Here is a 23,914-nt window from a genome sequence, read left to right as displayed (position 1 = left end):
GTGGGGCTGGGATGTGGCCTCAGGGAACCCATCTTGGAGGCCACACTCTGAGCAACTAACTGCCCTGTGAAGAGGAGGTTCTATCCACCAGGTTCTGTAAGAAGGGACTGCAGTGACCAAGAGAGGCTGAGAGAGTGGACTCAAAGCCGGATGGGTACTTGACTCTGCAAATTTCCAGAGCTGTATGTATCAAAATACACACTGAATTTCCAAAAAGGATGTCTCGTCCAAATAACCTGACCACAGAGGCCATTTTCACGGGTTTTATTTTTTGAAAAGACTAATGTTCTAAGAAAGGCTGTCTATAGGAACTGCTCTTCTACAACAGTAACAAAAGAATTGTCGAGTAATTATATGATCAGTCACGCTAAGGGCTCCAGTTACTGAGGCTGAATAACAGCTACTCTAAAATGTATGCACCTTGAAACAATAACAACCAGTTAAGGTGGCTCAGTGGTAAAGAATCTGCTTGCAGTGCAGGAGACCTGGGTTCAATCCCTGGGTCAGGAAAATCCCCTGGAGAAGGAAACGGCCACACACTCCAGTATTCTTACCAGGATAATCCCATGGACAGAGGAGCCTGGTGGGTTACAGTCCATGGGATTGCCAAGAGTCAGACATGACTGAGAGACTAACATTTTCACTTTCACCATCTATTGGTGTTTCTGGGGCCAGGAATTTGGGAGCAGCTTGGCCTGGCGGTTCTGACTCATGAGGGCACTGCTATAGGGTAGAGGGCCCAACCACCTGAAGGCTTGCCTGGGGTTGGAGGAGTCCCTTCCAAGGAGGCTCATTCTCACGGCTGTGAGACAGTGCTGGCAGGAGCCTGGTCCCTTCCTCGTGGGCACGTCAGTGTGTCACTGGGCATGGTAGCTGGCTTCCCCCAGAGCAAGCAGTCTCAGAGACCACGGCAGAAGCTTCAGGGCTTCTTTATAACAGTCTCAGCCTCTGTTTACAACAAACTGTCATTTCTGTCATATCCCACTGTCCAAGCAGTTGTGACGGTCCACTCAGGTTCAGGAGAGGGAACACAGACCACACATCTCCTCTCAGTGAAGCAAGAACAAAATCATATGTGGGATGGGATGTTTGGGTTCAACCGTCTTAGAAAAATACATTTGACATTCTAAGTATCACAGATATGTATAAAGATGAACAGAATTTCACAGAAGACATACAAATGGTCAATAAAGCAGAGGAAAAGGTGTCCAACAACATGGAGTAACAAAACGATAGGCAGATACTGTAACATTGCCACTAGAATATGGCTTAAAAAAGTTACCATCTCCAAACCCTGGTGAACACAGGGAGCAACACTAAGTCTCACACATTGCTGGGAGGAGGGTAAAAGAATAAGCCCACTTTGGAAAACCTAAAACAGGTTAAGAAACATCTCCACGTTGACAGAGCAGCTCCACTTTTAGGTATTTACACAAGAAAAATGAAAAGATATATCCACACACAGATCTATCCAAGAATGTTCATGGCATCCTTATCCATAACAGCCAAAACAGTAGAAACAACTCAAATGTCCACCAACAGGTGAATGGATAAACCAACTGTGTGGACAGAATGGATAGACCAACAATTCATGCAGTACAATGCTATTCATTAATAAAGAAGAAAAAACTGTGGATAAACACAACATGGATAAAAAATTGGTTAAGCAAAAAAGCCAGTTGAAACCATAACTGAAAAGAAAAACACAAAACAAGGGTCTATCTTGTTTAACATTAAATGTATAAATAGGATTATTTATTACTTACTTCCTAACATTTTACCTCAAAGGTGAGTTTTGGGATTTAGTATGTGGCAACCTGACACCCTGGGCTGCCCAGGTGATGAGACTGGAAAAGAATATGCCTGCTAGTGCAGGAGACATAAGAGATGTGGGTTCAATCCTTGGGTCAGGAAGATCTCCTGGAGTAGGAAACAGCAATGCTCTCCAGTGTTCTTGCCTGGGAAGTTCCAAGGACAGAGGAGCCTGGCGGGCTAGAGTCCACGGGGTCACAAAGAGTGGGACAAGACTGAGCTACTGGGCACGCATGCACCCAACCTGACACCTTAGCCATGTTCAAACTAGTATAGCATGAATAAGACATCCATTTGTCAGAATTTTCAGATATTTTTTCCAGTAACTAAATAACAAGTGACAGCATTTCTTAGCCTGTTTTCTCCTCTGTAAAATGGGATTGTAAAAGCATCTTTCTACCGGTTTACATGTAAATCTTTAGCACAGTCTAGGACAAGGGATGAAAAAATTAGCTATTACTACCACTCTTGCTACTGCTACTTGTATCACTACGTAACAAGAAAAGGCAGAGGGGTTAGATAGTCTTGAGAAACCCTAAAGGAATAAACATTTTTTTTAAAAGATTCTGTCAAGATACAAATCAATGGAGGAAAAGAAGGAAGCCGCTGGCACAAGCCATCAATAATTCAAAAAACTCAGAGATGGGAGAACACTGCTGCTATCAGTGTAAGGGACTCAGTAGGGTCTTCAGTCATGGGCCAACTAGTGCTCATCTTCCAGGCTGGTGCTGTGGAGAGGGAAGGATCCGAGGAGTCTTGGTAGATCAGTAGAGGAGAGGTCTCGGGGTGGTGGCCATGCCTTAGTGGCAAGGCAGCCTTGTCCTCGGCCATGTTCCTTGGTAGGACTGGCCTGATGTCCTCCTGGACGGTCTCGGTTGACAGGCTACTCCAGTAATTCCACAAATCTACGGCGGATGGGGACACAGTCCTTAAACTATTGGCTGACTGCCCATCTGTCTGAGAAAGATATGCTCAGAAATCTGTTTGGAGACAAAAAGTGGGTTTGGATTCTGGTCTGCCACTTGTCTGCAATGTGACACTTTCCTGTTGTTTTTTTCAATCCCCTGAGATTTCTTCATCTGCAAAGCACTTTTCTACAAAGAAGAATCTTGCAAACACTGCATGAGGTCACCCGTGACAATGTACTTAGCACAGAGGTTGGCATGAAGCACGTACTGCTCTGGCTGCTCTGGCTCACCTTCTAAGTACTGGGCCTCAGTTTCTGCATCTGTAAAGTCGCTTCCAGTATCTTTTGTTCTGACCAATAAAACAAGGTTCATTCTGCCTTTCTCCTTTCACTTCTTTGAGAATGAGAAACCTGGCTTTTGGTACCTTTCCAATATTAACACTCAAAATCACTGCAAAGACCAAATGACACACTAGACCAAAAGAAAAACAAACAAACAGTATTACGTCGAAGGTAAGTACTTTAAAAATCTAACTGCTATTAATTCAAAGAGTAGAAATACCCAGGGGCTTCTCAGGAGAGGTATCACTTAGGCAAGTTCTTAAAAGAGTAAAGTTTTGCCAGGCACAGAAGAGCAGAAAAAATATTCTATGCATAAAGAACAAAGGTGTGGAATTGCTGGGTCATCAGATGGTCATTTAACTTTGGAGAACTATTTCGGTGTTTAGATGGTCAACACCGCAATCAGATTGATTATATTCTATGCCGCCAAAGATGGAGAAGCTCTATACAGTCAACAAAAACAAGACCAGGAAGCTGACTGTGGCTCAGATCATGAACTCCTTATTGCCAAATTCAGACTTAAATTGAAGAAAGTAGGGAAAACTGCTAGACCATTCAGGTATGACCTAAATCAAATCCCTTATGATTATACAGTGGAAGTGAGAAATAGATTTAGGGCCTAGATCTGATAGATGAACTATGGAATGAGGTTCGTGACATTGTACAGGAGACAAGGATTAAGACCATCCCCATGGAAAAGAAAGGCAAAAAAGCAAAATGGCTGTCTGGGGAGGCCTTACAAATAGCCATGAAAAGAAGAGAGGTGAAAAGCAAAGGAGAAAAGCAAAGATATAAGCATCTGGATGCAGAGTTCCAAAGAATAGCAAGAAGAGATAAGAAAGCCTTCTTCAGTGATCAATGCAAAGAAATAGAGGAAAACAACAGAATGGGAAAGACTAGAGATCTCTTCAAGAAAATTAGAGATACCAAGGGAACATTTCATGCAAGGATGGGCTCAATAAAGGACAGAAATGGTATGGACCTAACAGAAGCAGAAGATACTAAGAGGGGGCAAGAATACATGGAAGAACTATACAAAAACGATCTTCATGACCCAGATAATCATGATGATGTGATCACTAATCTAGAGCCAGACATTTTGGAAAGTGAAATCAAGTGGGCCTTAGAAAGCATCACTACCAACAAAGCTAGTGGAGGTGATGCAATTCCAGTTGAGCTATTTCAAATCCTGAAAGATGATGCTGTGAAAGTGCTGCACTCAATATGCCAGCACATTTGGAAAACTCAGCAGTGGCCACAGGTCAGGTTTCATTCTAATTCCAAAGAAAGGCAATGCCAAAGAATGCTCAAACTACTGCACAATTGCACTCATCTCACATGCTAGTAAAGTAATGCTCAAAATTCTCCAAGCCAGGCTTCAGCAATACGTGAACCATGAACTCCCTGATGTTCAAGCTGGTTTTAGAAAAGGTATAGGAACCAGAGATCAAATTGCCAACATCTGCTGGATCATCGAAAAAGCAAGAGAGTTCCAGAAAAACATCTATTTCTGCTTTATTGACTATGCCAAAGCCTTTGACTGTGTGGATCACAATAAACTGTGGAAAATTCTGAAAGAGATGGGAATACCAGACCACCTAACCTGCTTCTTGAGAAATCTGTATGCAGGACAGGAAGCAACAGTTAGAACTGGATGTGGAACAACAGACTGGTTCCAAATAGGAAAAGGAGTACGTCAAGGCTGTATATTGTCACCCTGCTTATTTAACTTATATGCAGAGTACATCATGAGAAACGCTGGACTGGAAGAAACACAAGCTGGGATCAAGATTGCTGGGAGAAATATCAATAACCTCAGATATGCAGATGACACCACCCTTTATGGCAGAAAGTGAAGAGGAGCTAAAAAGCCTCTTGATGAAAGTGAGAGAGGAGTGTGAAAAAGTTGGCTTAAAGCTCAACATTCAGAAAACGAAGATCATGGCATCTGGTCCCATCACTTCATGGGAAACAGACAGGGAAACAGTGGAAACAGTGTCAGACTTTATTTTTGGGGGCTCCAAAATCACTGAAGATGGTTGATTGCGGCCATGAAATTAAAAGACGCTTACTCCTTGGAAGAAAAGTTATGACCAACCTAGATAGCATATTCAAAAGCAGAGACATTACTTTGCCGACTAAGGCCCGGCTAGTCAAGGCTATGGTTTTTCCTGTGGTCATGTATTGATGTGAGAGTCGGACTGTGAAGAAAGCTGAGCGCCGAAGAATTGATGTTTTTGAACTGTGGTGTTGGAGAAGACTCTTGAGAGTCCCTTGGACTGCAAGGAGATCCAACCAGTCCATTCTGAAGGAGATCAACCCTGGGATTTCTTTGGAAGGAATGATGCTAAAGCTGAAACTCCAGTACTTTGGCCACCTCATGCGAAGAGTTGACTTATTGGAAAAGACTCTGATGCTGGGAGGGATTGGGGGCAAGAGGAGAAGGGGAAGACCGAGGATGAGATGGCTGGATGGCATCACCGACTCGATGGATGTGAGTCTGAGTGAACCCCGGGAGATGGTGATAGACAGGCAGGCCTGGCGTGCTGCGATTCATGGGGTCGCAAAGAGTCGGACACAACTGAGCGACTGAACTGAACTGAACTGAACTGAACTGAATACAAGGCTTCCCTGGTGGCTCAGATGGTCGAGGATCTGCTTTCAATGCAGAGACCCAGGATCGACCCCTGGTCAGGAAGATCCCTTGGAGAAGGGAATGACTGTCCACTCCAGTATTCTTGCCTGGAGAATCCCATGAACAGAGAGGCCTGGCGGGCTACAGTCTGTGGCGCTGCAAAGAGTCAGACACGACTGAGTGGCTAAGCATGCACACAGTACACCGTTACTTTATACTCCCCCCCGTCACAAACGGGAGTTCCAGCTGCTGCACACCCTCCCTGAAGTGTCACTTTTATTTTAGCCTTTCTAACATGTGTGAGACGGGATCTTTTAGCATTTTATTTTCTTGTGAAATAAATATAGTCACAGGCATAGTAATCTGAAGGACAGTATCGAGAATGCTTTTTACTGAACCCCTGGAGAGTAATATGCCAACCTGATGCCTCTTCACCTCTGAATATTTTAGTATTTCCTAAAGATGAAAGTTGAATATTCATTGGAAGGACTGATGCTGAAACTCCAATACTCTGGCCACCTAGTGCAAACAGTCGACTCACTGGAAAAGAACTGATGCTGGGAAAGACTGAAGGCAGGAGGAGAAGGGGTGGCAGACGATGAGATGGTCAGATGGCATCACTAACTTAATGGACATGAGTTTGAACAAACTCCAGGAGATGGTGAAGGACAGGGAAGCCTGTCCTTTGTCTTTAATTTGGTCATTGGCAGCTTTCAAACTGGTTTATGTCCTTTTTGCAGGTCCCCATCACTCTCTGAGCCTTCCCTTGTTTTCTGGTACAACAATATGCTCCAAGTTCATTTTATACTTCCCCTGACCCAGCCCCAGACTCAGTCATTTCTGCAAGGAGCCCCGGTTCCTGGAAGCTGAAATTGCTATTTAGAAGCCAAGATCTGAGTTCTAAACATGCTTATTACCTCTGGGATGTCAGTGTGTCCAGGCTCTGTCAGTGGACAGAGCCAGAAAAATTGGTCTGCTTTTGCAGAACTAGATATGCACACACGTTTACGACCACATTTCATTTCTATGTCCACCTATGTAAACTGGAAACCATGAGTTCAAACCAGTCCTTTTCATTCTAATCCAATTTCCCTTTCACTCCCCTGGGAGTCTGAACCTGGCTTCCATTATCCTTCTGTGTTTATTATTTGATCAGTCCCCCTGCATACAACCAATCTGCCTCTTCCACTGCCTCTCCTCCCCTGTTGTGGTGCAGGCTCTTACTGCCCATGCTGAGCCAGACCTCCTCAGCTCGGCTCAGGCTCTGAGCTGCCCCGGGAAATGTCTCCATAGCTGTGGACATCCCCTCTTACTCTGACCTACTCCATGGCTGCAGGACTTAATTGTTCAGGAAGGAGAGGGGCTTAACTGACTTTTAAATAAAGGGTTCCATTAATATCTGTCACCCTTTGTGTCCAGAGTATGCTAATGTGCCAGTTTTTAATTTAAAATGAACAAAGGACTGCAATGCAGCAGACTTAGACGAAGTTGAGCGCTTTTTTAGCCTTTTTTTTCTTTAAGTGATAAAAACAGATCTAATTATACACAGAATGTCTATTGAAATCCTCAGGGAAATTACAAATTAACTAGTTGAAGGCAATTTGAAAAAAGCAATTTTTAAAAAAAGTCATCAGAAAGATCAGTTTATGCTCCATGATTTACTTTAATTGATTTCTCTAACTGAAAGCTGAGCATTTCATAACTGCAATCAAAACAGTTTCCACCTGGCCAACATCTGTTTCCAGGTCCCTTATTTGAAAAACTCTGGGATTTTATATAAAATTTGGGAAGAACAGAAGGATAGAGAGGAGAGGGAGAGAAACACTTTTTCCAGGTCTGAAACAAGAAATTACGTGGAAGAAGTTCTTTGAAAACCTTAGATAAAGCCCTACACAAATATTAGAGAAAAGTGATAACTATTTCAGAATGCAAGGAGATCAAAAGAGTCAATCTTAAAGGAAATCAGTCCTGAATATTCATTGGAAGGACTGATGCTGAAGCTGAAGCTCCAGTACTGTGGCCACCTGATGCGAAGAACTGACTCATTGGAAAAGACCCTGATGCTGGGAAAGATTGAAGGAGGAGAAGGGGACAACAGAGGATGAGATGGTTGGATGGCATCACTGACTCGATGGGCATGAATTTGAGCAAGCTCTGGGAATTGGTGATGGACAGGGAAGCCCGGCGTGCTGCCGTCCAAGGGGTTGCAAAGAGTTGGACATGACTGAGTGTTGTTGTGAACAACAACAACAATCTCTCAACAAAGGCTCTAGGTAGAAAGGAGAAAACCCACACTGATCCTTAGTACTGTAGTACTCTTGTTTCAAGGATGGCTGCTGGACTAAGGTGTCCACCAGGGCACAGGTCTCCTGGACTCCCCTGGACTCCCCCAGAGCAGGAAATGCATCACATCATCTAAGCCATCTTCACACTTACAGATATTTACTGGGCATGTACTTCATACTGAGTGATTTTCAGGCCAGTGCTACTCAAGTGTGATCCACAGACCAGTATGAGACTATGAACTGTTTGTTACTGGCCTGCTATGAGTAAGTACAAAAATGAAGAATAAGTATTTAGAAACATCTATGGCGATTTGATACTGCTGTTTGATCAGGGGACTCCTGTCTGCAAACAGGGTGTAGACCAGTTCAGGTGTTATCAAACTGCAGCGGTGGGCCACCTGAGTGGGGGAAGAGGGACAGAGAATCTAGTGTGTGTGTATGAAGGGCATTCCAGGCAAAGAAATCAGAAAGGGTGAAGGCACAAGAATGTCAAAGGACACAAGCAGTCAGCTTTGGTCAGAGCATAAATCCATGGGGACCAACTGAAAAAACAAAGTAGTATGGGCCTGGAATGTCATGCGCTGAAGGTTAGCTTTGTAAGACACTGGAGAAAGGGAGCGCTACAAGTATACATATGTTTTAGGCAGGTGCCTTCTGGGGTAAGGAGAGGAAAGAACTAGAAGGGAGGGCTAGACCACGCTGAGGCGGCTCACACAGTTATCTCCCTCAAGGTCCTCTGCTCAAAGTAATTGGCACAGGGCAGCTATCTGACAGGAGATGAGGCTGAACTTCACAGCCTAAATGAGAACAATTCCCATCTGACTGATCTTAATTTGTCCAAACCTCCGCTGAGAACCAGGAGCTGAGGAGGCAGCAGCAAGAGCCCCCTTCTTACCTTATTCAAGGGACCTGCTAAGTCTCAAGGGTCAGGGACTGCCTGGGATCAGGAAGCAGAAGTTAGCATCTCTTTCTGGTGGGCGTGAGGCCCAGTGACCACACCCCATCTTGACAGCACACGGAACACTGTCAGAGCCCTTGTTTCTTCTCCCAGGACCTGCTTTGGGCAAACACTCTGCCTGCCCTCCTGCCTGAACCATTCTTCCTTTCTGATCCTTTTTTTTTTTAATATAAATTTATTTATTTTAATTGGAGGCTAATTACTTTACAATATTGTATTGGTTTTGCCATATATCAACATGAATCCACCACAGGTGTACACCTTTTCTGATCCTTTACCCAGATTATTTTCATTCAACCTCCAACACAAAGCCCATTGTTTGAGATAACCCTGGTTAATCTGAGGTTCAAATCGGAGTTCAGCTGTGTGACACTGGGCAAGTAACCCAAATTTCTTGAGTCTCAATTTCCTCTATAAAATGAGATACTAGTAGTTACTAACAAAGTGGCTGTGAGGATTAAATGAAATAAACAATACTGCCTGACACATGGCAAATGCTTAATAGCAGATAACAGTACAAGTTAACATGTGTTAACCACTCACTACTCCTTGGAAGAAAAGCCATGACAAACCTAGACAGCATATTAGAAAAAAGAGACGTGACTTTGCCAACAAAGGTTCATGTAGTCAAAGCGACAGTTTTTCTGGTAGTCACGTACAGATGTGACAGTTGGATCATAAAGAAGGCTAAGCGCCAAAGAACTGATGCTTTCCAACTGCAGTGTTGGAGAAGATTTTTGAAGAGTCCCTTGGACTGCAAGAAGATCAAACTAGTCAATCCTAAAGGAAATCAACCCTGAATATTCATTGGAAGGACTGATGTTAAAACTGAAGCTCCAATACTTTGGCCACACTGACTCATTGCAAAAAACCCTGATGCTGGGAAAGATTGAGGGTAGGAGGAGAAAAGGGTGACAGAGGATAAGATGGTTGGATGGCATCACCGACTCAATGGACATGAGTTTGAACAAATTCTGGGAGATGGTGAAGGACAGGGAAGACTGGCGTGCTGCAGTCCATAGGGTCACAGAGTCGGACATGACTTAGGGACTGCACAACAACAAAGGATATCCAATGGTTCTAGCACTCATGTTAAAGAAGACCATCCTTGTTCCACTAAAATCGCTTTGTACCTTGGTGAAAAATCAACTGACCAATATATGTATGTCTCTCTATATGGACTCAAATTCCAGTTCTGCCACCTCCTGGCTAAGGGACATGGGTGAGTCACCCCACTTCCCAAGCCTCAGCCTCCCCATAAAGTACCTGCCTCCTGGGGCTGCTGTGAGCTAGAAAAGTGTCCAGCACAGAACATGCCCAGGGAATCCTGGTCACAGCAGTTCGTGAGGAAATTGAAGCTTTACAAGAATCAAGCTCTACAAACTTTGGGCTTCCCTCGTAGCTCAGTTGGTAAAGAATCTGCCTGCAGTGCAGGAGACCCAGGTTCGATCCCTGGGTTGGGAAGATCCCCTTGAGAAGGAAATGGCAACCCACTCCAGTATTCTTGCCTGAGAATTCCATGGACAGAGGACCCTGGTGGGCTACAGTCCATGGAGTCACCAAGAGTCGGACACAACTTAGCAACTAACTCATCATCATCTACAAACTTTAGCTGCTATTATTATCATTACTTTTGTTAATTAAAGAATACCAATGAAGACAATACTCACAATCTTTTCTTGTCCACCACTCGCTTGACTCGGATGGCTCTTTGTTCTGAGTAAAGTTTACACACTCCTGTCCAGGGGAAAATACCAGAGACCATTTAAAACTGCTTCTCAGGCAAAGGTATCGTGATATACAGTGAGACATTACAGTCTTCAGCTAGCAAAGCTAAAGGTTGCACCCCACCTATTGTGAAATGCCACATGTGACCTTTAAGATAAAATGAAATACTTTTTAAGTAATCTTCAACGAAATCCAAAACGGCAGTCCTGTGCTCCTTCACTTGCTGAGAGTGTATCTCCTTGTGGGCTGAAACAGAAAAGGACAATATTCAGGGCTCTGTATTCAATTACACTGAAGAACAATTCATCAGCTTCCTTACAACAGCTTCTTTATTAGATGTATTCTTAAAAACACAGCTATAAAACAAGTCCTCTGTCAAGTGACATTTCATTTTTAAAAGACTGAGATTTATGAGGTTTTGCGAGAGTAGAAGATTAAACCTGCAGAAAAACTACAGTCAAGTAGTTTATGGTTTATTACGAAGGGATCGTGTTTGACGTGGGCCATTTCTTGAGAGCTGACCCAGTCCGTGTTAACAGGATCCAATGCTCAAGCTGACCTTCAAGGACCATTTTAAATCAAACTCAGAGCACACACTCCCCTCTGCCTGCCCGGCTGCCTGTCAGCTTGGGCTGCTCCGTCCTCTTCCCTCAGCCACTCACATTCACCTCCGACACTGAGTGAAACCTTCCTTCTCTGGGAAACCTTGACTCTCTGAGCCACGAGGACGCCTTTCTCCTGTGAATCATCACTTCTTAGAGTCTGTGCCAGTTATATTTTGGTAGAGGCTGGGTGCCTACAGTGTGAGGCACCCTGCCAGTACTTTACACAAAATACTGCTAATGGCCCAAACAATGCAGAAGGCGATTATGATTATGCCTGTTTTACACATGAGGAATTCGGAAGGAGCCCAGGGTCACATGGTTTTGTACTTATTTCTCATTGTATTAATGTGCATGTATTTTCAAGGTATCTCAATGAATGTCCTTAAGGGTAGGGGACGTGATCTGTTTCACCACAGGGCTGCTGCTGAACCTGAGGTTCACACGGGGAATTCAACGGATCCATAAAATTATACACAAAACTTGATGCATCTGCATATCTTTTTGAGGCAGGAAAGTCTACAGTTTGTATCACTCTCCAGGTGGGCCATCAGGGTTCAAATGGAAGCTACCCAAACAAAAGTCTGGGTCGAGCACAGCAGCATCTGACCACTTGAATTCCACGCTATGTAATGTAATCTGCATCTGCTTAAACAAATTAAAAGAGAATCAAGGTAGACACCTAACTTGGGAAGTTGTCTCAGTGCCCCAATAAAAATTCAACATCAATGAAAGTGAGATGATGGTAGTAACCCTAAGGCTAGCTACTGTTCTGAGGGTGCTAGGAGAATTTAATCCTCATGATGACCCCAAGAATGGGCTTCCCCAGTGGCTCAGATGGTAAAGAGTCTGCCTGCAATGCAGGAGGCTTGGGGTCAATCCCTGGGTTGACCCCAAGAAATATGCCATACAATTGTCTCCATTTTATAGATGAAGAAACTGAGACCCAAGGCGACTAAGTGACTTGCCCAAGGCCACATGGCCTGAACATGTGGAGTCGGCCTGGGTGCATAAGCAGCCAAGGCTGCAGAGCCGTCCTCTTTACCAAGAGAGTCTGTCACTACGGTTAACGCTCCAAGTGGAGAGTACTTTCATGCATCCTCGTTCACATGCCATCAACTGCTGCCCTACTCAATGCCGCCCAGAGCACAGGCACGCCCGCATACACCTCCACACTCGAGTCATCTTCTCTGACCCTGGTCCCAAGGTAAACTCTTGGTTCTGTCTGGAGAGGTCCTTTCCACCTCCCTCTTCCCATCTGTTTAACTTGAATCATGGCCTTTGCATGATTTTTAACAGCTTAGGTTAAAACACTACTGAGGAAAAAGAAGACTTTGAAAGTTCTGAGACCGAAACCTAAATAAGAGCACAAGAGAGCTTTAACTGGCTGTGCCACACACATTCTGTGAGTACTTAATCGTGAAAATGCTGCCAGCTGCCTCTTTCAGGGCACGCACCTTGTGTTCTCAGCTGCTGGATCGCTTCTGAGCAGGTCCTCATGAACGTCTGAGCGTCTTGGTCTATCTGGTCTCGTTCTGTGTCTGTCATTCTCCCGTATTCAGACATGACATGACTGACGGAGAGAGAGGACAGAATGAAGGGGCAGCAGCAAATGCCCACACCTGGAGTCTGGATGGGGTGTGAAGGGGAGAACAAAGCTCCCTGTTGAAATGACTGCTAAGCTGAGACTTAAAGGATGAGGAGGAACTGGCCAGGCTAAGAGGTGGGAGATTGCTCCAGACAGTGGAACCAATGCATATGAAGTTTACAGCCCCGAACTTCATTTTCCTGACCATTCTCTCTTGACCCCATGCAAACAGCCTTTTGCCCTCATCCCCCAACTATGGTCTTCATTCTCCAAGGTCACCACTGGGGTCATCCTTCTCCCCAAGGTACTTTCCACCCACTGGACAGTGCTGATGGCTCCCCTTTCCTGATCTGCTCTCTCCTGTCTCCTGACTACATTCTCTCCTGGTTCCCTCCCACCTCCTTGGCTGCTGGTTTTCAGGTTTTTTGTTGACACCTTTTACCCATGGGTTTCCCTGGTGGCTCCAACAGTAAACAGTAAATAGCAGTAAATAATTCACCTGTAATTCAGAAGACCTGATTTCCATCCTTGGGTTGGGAAGATCCCCTGGAAGAGGGCATGGCAACCCATGAGAAATCCCATGGACAGAGGAGCCTGGTGGGCTACAGTCCATGGGGTTTCAAAGAGTCAGACACGACTGAGTGGCTAAGCATAGCACACCCTTAGTCCCTGAATATCTCTGTTGTCACTGTTATCACACTGCTCTCTTGGTGAGTTCGGCCAGGCTAGTGGGTTTTTTTTGTTAGTTTAACACTTATAAGTCCCAAATTTATATCTTCAGCCTGAACCTCTCCTTGAACTTGAGAAGGATATATCGAACTGCTGGCTCAGTATCTCTATTCAGATGTTTAATCTGTATTGCAAATATGCCCCACACTGAGCCTTCAGCCACTCCCAAGCCCACTTCCCACTTGTGTTGCGGGCAATTCCATTCCTTCTAGCTGCTCAGCCTCAAACCTGGGGTCATCCTGGAACCTCTTTTTCTCTCAGTTCACAACAAATCTATTAACAAATCTCATTGGCTCTACCTTCAAAACACTTCCAGAACCTGACCTCTTGTTATCCCACCCACTGCTAACCCCTCTGAGCCATGTCACTGGGATCCCAAGGCTAGACCGTTAACTGCCGCCGCCCATCTGGTCTGTTGTGTCTGGCGAGCTCCTCCTCCGATGATTCAAATGCACCAGCCTTACGGTTCCTGTTACACAGTCAGTCAGATCCTATCAATCCTCCATACAGATGTCCAGTGCTTCCCACCTAGAAGCAGAAGCCAAGGCCCTTACAAGAGCTGCACGAGCCTTCAGGTGACTCACAAGCTCTGGCTCCTGCCCTCTCTGGGCTTATCTTCAGTTGCCCACCTCCCCCTGCTCCAGCCGCCTTGGCCTCTGCGCACTTCCTGGAACACTACAGCTGTACCCCCGCACCAGGACATACACTAGCTGGCTGTCGTCTTCTTCGGGGATGTCCTTTCCCTGGATGAGATCTCCATGAACTGACTGCTTACTTCTTGCAGGTGTTTACTCAAAGTCCCTGCATCTTAATAAGTACTTCCCTAAGCTACCTTTATCGGAGAAGGCAATGGCATCCCACTCCAGTCCTTTTGCCTGGAAAATTCCATGGACGGAGGAGCCTGGTAGGCTGCAGTCCATGGGGTCGCTAGAGTCAGACATGACTGAGCGACTTCACTTTCACTTTTCACTTTCATGCATTGGAGAAGAAAATGGCAACCCACTCCAGTGTTCTTGCCTGGAGAATCCCAGGGACGGGAAAGCCTGGTGGGCTGCCATCTATGGGGTCGCACAAAGTTGGACACGACTGAAGCAACTCAGCAGCAGCAGCAAGCCACCTTTAAACACTTGTACTGACAGTTTCTATTTTCCCTTCTTCACTCCAGGTAAAAACATTTACTGAGCTCCAACATTCTATGTTTTACTCATTTTGTTTCTTTTCTATCTTCCCCTCCAAAATACACATTCCATAAAGGTGGGGGCATTTGTCTGCCTGTTCACTGCTGTATCCCCGTCATCACCAGCAATCCTAGGATTTAGTAGGCTGATAAATCAATGGAGCAATAACCAACTACTTTCAGAATGACCTCGCTTAGTCCTGAGGCCGATGTGAGAAGCCTGACACACAGTTACAGCTGTGCTCCTTAATAGGTCCCTCCTGATCTGATTCCACCCCTTCCCCTGAGACCTGCAGACATCCCACTTCCAGAACCTCTCCTGGAAATATGGAGGTACAGAGGCCCCGGGAATGTGTCCCTCCTAGGACAGGCCCCCAAGAGAAGAGGGAGGAGTAAGCCTGGGGCTCTCCTCAGGGCCAAGCAGGAGGCCAGTCTCCTCTCCTCTCCTCCCTCGGTACCGGCACCCCCCCAATCCCGCCCCAAGCCCAGCGTCCACACTTTCTGGGCGAGCACCGGAAGGAGAGAAGGCAGCCCGTAGGTTCCAGGGGAAGGGATGGCCTCCCCTCGGCGAGTGAGAGACGGTTATTTCCCTAACCCCCAGCCCTGCGCAGGGTCTTGTTTCCTTAACAAATTTGGCTTAACACGGTAATCCTGACAGAAATGTGCTCTGAGCAGGAAAGTCCCAGGGAGGGGAAGGGGGGCAAGGGCCGGGCAAGCAGGCTCATCAACCCTCCCCACAACTCCCCAGTCTGGCGCAGGAGGACGGAGGGCTGGGAGGACGAAAACCTGTGAGCACACGGGTGCAGTCTGTACCGCCCCTCAAAAAACTGGCTCACCGGAAACTGGAAACCGGAAACGGAAATGGAGGCTAACGGGGTCGGGGCAGATAAATGAGACCGGCGCTCACTTCCGAGTGACGAGGCACCCCATGGACGGAGTCGATCTATAAAATGACCAATTTCAGGAACGTGAGATTAACGTCCTCCTTCTCTATTCTGACTTAATGGAAACTCAGCTCAGTGAAACTGAAAAGGTCTAAAGGTTAATTTGATAAAACTGATTATACTCAATTAAAAGGTGCTGTTCCTTTAGGATACATTATATATTAACCTTTTAAATTGGAAATTGCCAGTATGGTCATTCTAGTAGTAATAATGACAGAAACCAAGAAAGTTTCTCCCCCCAGGTGGTACTGTTGTGTTGTCAGGATATTGAGGGAAAGGTCTATCTACCAGAGGTGGAGAAATTATTTTTAATTAAAATCATTCAAGAGATCTAGCCAGAGGCTACTTAGGTTGCTTGCTGTTCTGCTTTAGTAAAATGTCATTATTATTTTTTTTAATTAAATGGGTCAATAAAGTCTGAGTTCTACATTATGGGAAAAATTATAGCTTCCTAATTATGTCAAACCAACATAGCCTTGTGGGTCTGAAGGCAATATTTCTCTCAATTCCATGATCGCACTCTATCCAAAATGTTCCCAGTGAGGCAGGAGATAGATGGGCCCACCAGGGTGAATAGCTGAAGTCCTTTCCCCACACTTTAAGATGAACATAGCAGGACAATAGGGAGAGGAGGCTGGGCACTGCCCAGATGAAAGACAAGAGACCACAGATTTCTCATTCTCAAAGTCAAGGAGACCTTCCCAACTAGAAAGCTCCTTGGTGGTCAAAAGGGGAGGCCTGTGGGTCAAGGTTACCCACAGGCCTCTTCGCTGGAATCCACCTTGGCTGTGAGATGCACGTGCAAACATGGGAGGATGTGGAGATGCACCAAAGGTAGACTCAGAACCAAAGGAAAATTACTGGCCAAAGGAAATCTGGAAGAAATGCCCCATATAAGTGATTTAAACCACCACAAGGGTGGGACACTCTCTGAGTCCACCCATGTGTCTACTATCCACAGGTACTGTACTCTTCTCCCTCCTAATAAACACTTTCCTTGTTTCACTACTTCCGCCTTTGTGGGAATTCTTTCCTGCAAGGCCAAAGGGCCAGGGCTTTGTCATTGGCCACTGGTCTAGTGGCTAGGATTTGGCACTCTCAATGCTTCGCCTGACCTCAGTCTCTGTCTGCAAACCCAAACTTTGCTTCAAGCCACTGAAGAGCAGGAGGAGAAGGGGACGACAGAGGATGAGATGGTTGGATGGCATCACCGACTCAATGGACATGGGTTTGAGCAAGCTCTGGGAATTGGTGATGGACAGGGAGGCCTGGTGTGCTGCAGTTCATGGGGTCGCAAAAAGCTGGACACGACTGAGCGACTGGATGGAACTGAACTGAAGAAGAAGGCCACCAGAGATCACTAAGAACAGGCCAAGGCCAGCACCCTGCACTGGGAGGCACAGCAGTAAAACAAAGAAAAGACTTTAAATAGTCTACCACCTTTGGGAGGGAGAACATAATGGGAGAAGATAAGGGTGGCCCTTCTCCCTCTGGAGAGAATGTAGGGTGTGTGTGGGGGAAATGCTTATTCCCTGGTCCTCCTGTTTCTACCAGAGAATCCACACCTCTCATGACACCCTCCCTCCCTCCTCAGTCTCCTCCCCTCCTGTCCCTCCCTTGGGTCAGGGACTTCTCTGACTGGCAGCCTGGCAGAAGGACCTGAGCAGGGAGTGAACAGGCCTCCAGCCACGGCTCCGCTCTCTCCTCTCCTCTGGGATCTCCCTGTTTAGTGGCAGCGGAGGTTCTGCTCTGCTCCTTCTCTCATGCGCTTTCAGGGGCCTCCGTGCTCTCTGTGCTCCGGGGCTGTGACCGTTCCGTGGCACTAACGGCTGAGTGCACCTGTCTAATTCAGGAGCTTTCAGCAAGGCCACTCGCCCGCAGATCTCATCTATGCTGCTACCCCAGATTTCACTGGTGAGCAAGCTTTGACTATGTCTATCTGTGTCACGTCGACTTGACCGGCATCCTCTCTTTCCCTCCCTCCTCTCTCTGGCAGGGAACAGAGGTGCTTTCTTTCTTTTTTTAAAAATAAGTTTACTTCTTTAAGGCTATGCTGGGTCTTGACTGTTGCTCAAGCTTTTCTCCAGGTGAGGTGCTCAGGCCTCTCACTGTAGTGGTTTCAGCTGTTGCAGAGCACAGGCTCCAGGGTTTGTGGGCCTCAGTAGCTGCAGCACATGGGCTCAGCAGTTATGGCTCCCGGGCTCTACAGCACAGGCTTAGTACTTGTGGCACATGGGCTTAGTTGCTCCACATCACGTGGAATCTTTTCGGATCAGGGATCGAATCCGTGTCTCCTGCATTGGCAGGTGGATTCTTTACCACTGAGCCACCAGAAGCCCTGAGAGGTGCTTTATCAAATGGCCACTGACTCACCTGCACCACAGGTTAAATGGGGTTCCAATTCAATAACCATTCACCAAGGGACTTACGTGTGACAGGAACTCTCACACACATCTCATTCAGTCCTCGTAAGAACACTGCGTGTGAGTGTGCTCAGACATGTCCGACTCATTTCGATCTATTGACTGTAGCCCGCCAGGCTCCTCTGTCCATGGGATTCTCCAGGCAAGAATACTGGACTGGGTTGCCATTTCCTCCTCCAGATCTTCCTGACCCAGGGATCAAACCTGCATCTCCTGTGCCTCCTGCACTGGCAGGAGGATTCTTTACCCACTGAGCCACCTAGGAAGCCCCTTATCCACATTATCCATACTTTATTTAAAAACAAATGAAAACTAAAGCACAAATATCTGAAGTGAGTTGTGTATACTTACATGACTAATACTTGGTGGAGCTGGGACTAGAACTCAGGTGTGACTGGCCCCGAAAGCCCTGCTCTTTCAGAGGAGCCAAAACAGGGGCAAGAGCGAAACTCGGAGTCCTCTGGCTACTGATGAAGTGCAACTGGGAGGAGGACTCAGTGGGGTGATGGTGCGTCAAGATTCAGGAAGCCTCAGGAGCACTAGCTGTGCTGACGCTGTAGCCACATAACCACTGCGAAGACAAGAGTGGAATGGGCCCTGGGGACCTCGCGCTCCCTCCCAGCGTGTGCTGCCACAGTGGCTGGGAAATGGGGAAGCCGAGGCCAGCTACCCGCTGTCCTGAGAAACATGAGGACTTGGAGTAAGTCCACGCCGTGCTGCTCTGGGAACACTGACAGGCAGTGTTGTGGAGAGGATCTGTGCTGTTCGAGGAGAAGTTTAAAACTACTGCAAAGTTACAGAATAGCTGCCTTATACAATAATCTTTTTATAAATCCACTGCTTTTTTTCTTTTCTGCACAGCATTTCAGCTGCACCGTCTTGTCTGAATCTAACAGGCAGGTGAGCATCACTCTCGTTATTTAGAGCAGGACTCCTCAAAGGTTTTCTGAAAAGGGCCAGAGTGTAAATATTAGACTCTGAGGGCCATACAGCCTGGGCACAGTTGCTCAGCTCTGCTGCTGAGGTGTAAAAGCAGCCATCCATACATAACATGCAAATGAATGGGCATGCTGGTGTTCCAATAAACTTTATTTATGACACCAAAAATGTAACTTCATTTAATTTTCTTATGAGGTAAAATATGATTATTGGCTCAGATGGTAAAGCGTCTGCCTGCAATGTGGGAGACCCGGGTTCCATTCCTGGGTCAGGAAGATACCCTGGAGAAGGAAATGGCAATCCACTCCAGCACTCTTACCTGGAAAATCCCATGGAAGGAGGAGCCTGATAGGCTACCGTCCATGGGGACACAAGAGTCGGACACGACTGAGCGACTTCACTTCACTTCACTTCATTATGATTATTATTACTCTCCCCACAGCCATTAAAAAATGTAAGAACTATTCTCAGCTCACAGGCTGTACAAAAACAGGCAGTGAGCTGGACTTGGCTTATAGGCTATGGTTTGTTGACCCCTGGTTTAGAGGAAGACATTGCCTTCTACAAGTTAAGTGAATTTCTCAGGTTCGCATGGCTAATAAGGAGACAGAGTAGCTTGAACTAAACCAACGTTTAAAGCATTCACTTTAGCTGTTTGCCTTTTGAAGGCAAAGGGAAGTTAATAATGGATTTCCATGAGAGATCTCCATGACCACTTATGTAACCTAAGATGTCAAGTACTAAGGAGGTGGAAAATGATAGGCTTACACCAGTTTTGTTAAGTTTTCCAAAACAACAGTCACTTCCATCTGTACAGACTATAAAATTAGCATCTGATGTACATACATACCTTTAGAAATAAAATTTATACTGCCATCTAGTGTTGACCAACTATTTTAACTGAGAACTTTAAAATAAGGTTTACTTGGTATGAAGCACTAGAATAATAATTTCACTATATTCCAAAATTATGTAAATGAAATACACTTAAAAGCATAAAGTAGACAAAGTGGTAGAGATTATTTAAAACCCACCTGGGGCATAATTATTTTCTCTGTTAAAAAACTGATATGAAATATTTCCATTTTTGCATATATTGGTTAAAGTCCTTTTATAAATTCAGAAGATTTATTCCACATTTTCTAACTCTGTGATAGGAAGGCTTCCAAAGGGCAAAACCCCTTATTCTATAATGATGAAATCCTAAACAGATGCTTCTAATGATGTCGTTTCCTATGTCTAGTTCAACTTTTCCACTGCTTGGGCACTACAGTTGAAGCTGAATCCTATGGGAGATATGCCACACTAAAGCCGGCTGCAAACAGAGGTCAAGGAAGAGCAGGAGGCATGACATTTGCACTGCAGTATAGTCCTGAGTCGACTGAGAGCCGGAGTCCACTCTAGAAGTCCTTTTGGAGGTCGCAATCAAAATGCTTTTCTTTTTAAAAATCAACCTAACAAAAACCCTCAGGGAGGCAAGAGTTCTCATCTCTCCAAATGGCATTTTTATGTGACTGGCATGATGTCTTCATTTGCTCAGCAGTAATGCATTCAGTGAGACACTGCCCCATCCTCTGTGCATGCTTCACAACATATATGGCACGTACAGAGCTGCAAACACGTGTGCACCTCAGGGGACACTGCTGTGGGGCTGTGGTGACCTTAAGGATGTGGGATATGGCTGCACTTACCCTGGCTGGGGGAGCCCCATTCTGCTCTGCAGATTTTCTTTCACTGTCAAACGGATCTTCCCCATTACAACCCGGAGTTAGTATAAAGTGAGGACAAAAACCTTACGAGGAATATAGGTATGGCAAAGAACAGTCACCAAAATCATGATTAAAAAAACAGACACTTACCTATAAGCATTAATATAATCTTTTCTGTGTTCCAGAAGAAAATCTCTCAGCTTGCCAATGTGTGAAATCTGTCATGAAAAGAAAGCAAATGGTTTATATGGATAAATATGTTACACTCATATGCAACAAATTTTAAATTAGTAGAGAGAGAGTGGAATGCTCTCTCTTCAAATCTTCAAAAGATTCTGAAGCTCCAAACTGGACACTTCTGATTTTAGACTCCTGTATAATCACTGACTTGTCAAAGTCGCCCACATTCCTGGGCCTAGGTCTCCTGCTTAAATCACAGATCGCACCAATTACAGGAAGAAAGAAAGAACGAACAGCAGTGAAGAGATGACGCGAAGGAACTTCGAGATTCTGTGCAGTTACTAGACATATGCATAACTGCACAGCATGTGCTTAATAAAGGCCAGTTCCCTTCCTTAAGCATTTTCTACCTAAAATTTTATAGACAAACATTCCTTTTACCAAGTGTTCTAGGGGATGGATTCTAAGGCTGGAGCTATAAAGTTTATAAACAGGGTCCATGCAGAGCAGCAGAATTAAACAGAAGATTCGGGAGCAGTGATATATCCCTACACAGCACATCTCCATCTTCTCCACTTCTGTGGATGAACAAGAGAGGACACAAAAGTACAGGGGACTGAACTCCTGATGGCTCATTTCTTGTGCGAAAGCCCCTACCATGTGTCAGGTGCTGTGTGTGGAAGGAGGGATTAAGAAACAAAACAACAAGAGGTAGGAAGAAGCCTGGGAACATAGAGAATGATTAGCTAAGCTGGGGGCCCTCGCGCTCCTGTGACCACGGCTCAGGCTTGCTTCCTCCTAATGCCCTTTGTATTTATTCCAAACACACGCAGCCCCAGTCTCAAAGGATCTGCTGAACTTTCATCTTTTGCATGAAAGTTTTTCTGTCAAGGCCAACTCAGGCCAATTTTCGCTCCGCTCTGAACTTAAAAGCATGTCTGCATCCCACCCACTGGGCACTCAGCTACACACAGCCACGTCCACTGGCTTCACTTTTGCGCACACGCCTCTCTCAGGGGTTAGGAACCATGTGAGGAGCTTCTCCCACAGCCCTACACACAACATGGAGCCCGGCGTGGGGTCAGTCAGTACTTGCAGACCGAGTAAACGTCTAAATACAAAAACAGTATTTACCACTAAAGAAACATTCAGCAATTGTCTGGGGATAGGTCAGTCGGGGTTCAGTTACATTTCCCAGGGTCTAGACTAAGAAAAAATACGGTTCAGAAAAGCACCCTCAGGCATCTTAAGAGCATGAATTAAAGAAAAAAATGAACTGTGGCCACATATTCATTTATTTACCAAATTACAAAGATTACTGAGACTGTTTGGCAGCCCTGGCTCCATAAGGAACCTACACACACACACACACACACACAACCTCCTTCTTCATAAGGAACCTACACACACACACACACGACCTGACGTCACTGTGCTCACAAGCAGGCTGGGAATGTGAAGCTTGCAGAGGCTACGTGACTCGCCCACAGTTACACAGTTAGTGTCTGGTGGGGGTTGGAGGCAAGCTCAGGACTCTTGAGTTCATTTGGCCTGTCTTCCACTAAACCACAGCTGCCTGCTTCATCCTCTTATTCCAATTTTCCACTTACACTGCATTTTAAAATCTGACTTTTAAGACTGTTGGGGAAAAAAAATTTAGATCTGCAAACTAGGTGCTTACTATACCACATATGAGATATAATCAAATTAACTCTTCTGTTTAATATGCTTCAGTGGTTCCCAGCATCAGGGTCAGGGTCCTTGATGCTAGGAAAGATTTAAGGGCAGGAGGAGAAGGGGGCGACAGAGGATGAAATGGTTGGATGGCATCACTGACTCAATGGACAGGAGTTTGAGCAAACTCTGGGAGATACTGAAGGACAGGGAAGCCTGTGCTGCAGTCCACAGGGTCACAAAGACTTGGACACGACTGAGCAACTGAATGAAAACAACAAAAAACAATGGTTCCCATTCCCTTCCCCAACCCCTGCCTGCAAGGGGCCAGGCAAGCACTGAGAGTAAGGCAACGCGAGTTGGGGGGACAGGGCACTCCAGAGGCGTGAATTCTGGTTATGGAACACCCTGTAGTCAAAGGAAGCATCTCTCCCAGACGACTGGCCCAAGGGCAGCTAATTGTCATCTCTGCGCCTAATCAGTGGGATCAAGCCCAAGCCCCAAGCGCAGCACTCGCGGCCCTTCACAGTGCAGCTCCAGAAGTCCTGAGGGGCCTCAGTCCTGCCACGCTCCCCACCGACCACAAAGACAATGACTCCTTACCGACTAGCCTCCCTTCACCAGAGCGCCACAAGCTCCTAGAGGGTAAAGGGTCCTCCCCTTTCCCCAGAGCCTGTCAGGCACAAAAACTTTCACTGCCTGTTGAATAGATAGTGGGAACTGAATAATGCGGGCTTCCCATGTGGCTCAGTGGTAAAGAACCCACCTGCCAATGCAGGAGACACAAGAGATGCAGGTTGGATCCCTGGGTCTGGAAGATCCCCTGGAGCAAGAAATGGCAACCCACCGCAGTATTCTTGCCTGAAAAAGGCTATGGACAGAGGATGGGCTCTAGTCTCATGGCATCACAAAGAGCTGGGCATGACTAAGTGATTAAGCACACATGCACTGAATAATATCCTAAGGATTATACCTACTGTGGTAGGCAAGGGAATGCTATACACCCTCCTCCCAAAGATGTCCAAGTCTTATCCCCGGAACCTGTGAATTTATTATGCTACATGGCAAAGGGGAATCAATGTGGCAGAAGGTAGTAAGATGCTCATCAGCTGAGCTTAAAATAGGGAGATTACTCTGGATTTACGTTGGAGTATCTGGGGAGGTAGGCCCTATATAACCACAGGGTCCATGAATGGAGAATAACAAGGCAGAAGAGAGAGTCAGAATGATGCAACGTGAGGACTCGATCCAACACTGCTGGCTTTCAAGACAGAGGAAGGGA

The 23,914-nt window shown here is 45.9% G+C and overlaps 1 protein-coding gene across 2 annotated transcripts in view; it reads right to left on the bottom strand.

Annotated features, from left to right (window-relative positions):
• Positions 1-23,914, bottom strand: part of STX18 (syntaxin 18) — a 118,126-nt gene that overhangs the window by 21,858 nt on the left and 72,354 nt on the right. For both annotated transcript variants that reach the window (XM_040238347.1, XM_040238348.1), the window contains exons 2-5: positions 20,929-20,996; positions 12,727-12,842; positions 10,836-10,913; positions 10,610-10,676 (exon numbers count right to left, since the gene is read on the bottom strand). In XM_040238347.1, the coding sequence (XP_040094281.1) occupies positions 10,610-10,676; positions 10,836-10,913; positions 12,727-12,842; positions 20,929-20,996 (329 nt within the window). The remainder of the gene's footprint in view (positions 1-10,609; positions 10,677-10,835; positions 10,914-12,726; positions 12,843-20,928; positions 20,997-23,914) is intronic.

The sequence above is a fragment of the Oryx dammah genome, unplaced genomic scaffold, assembly GCF_014754425.2.
Source record: "Oryx dammah isolate SB20612 unplaced genomic scaffold, SCBI_Odam_1.1 HiC_scaffold_3, whole genome shotgun sequence".
Lineage (NCBI taxonomy): Eukaryota > Metazoa > Chordata > Mammalia > Artiodactyla > Bovidae > Oryx > Oryx dammah.
This window is presented reverse-complemented; position numbering and strand designations above follow the sequence as displayed.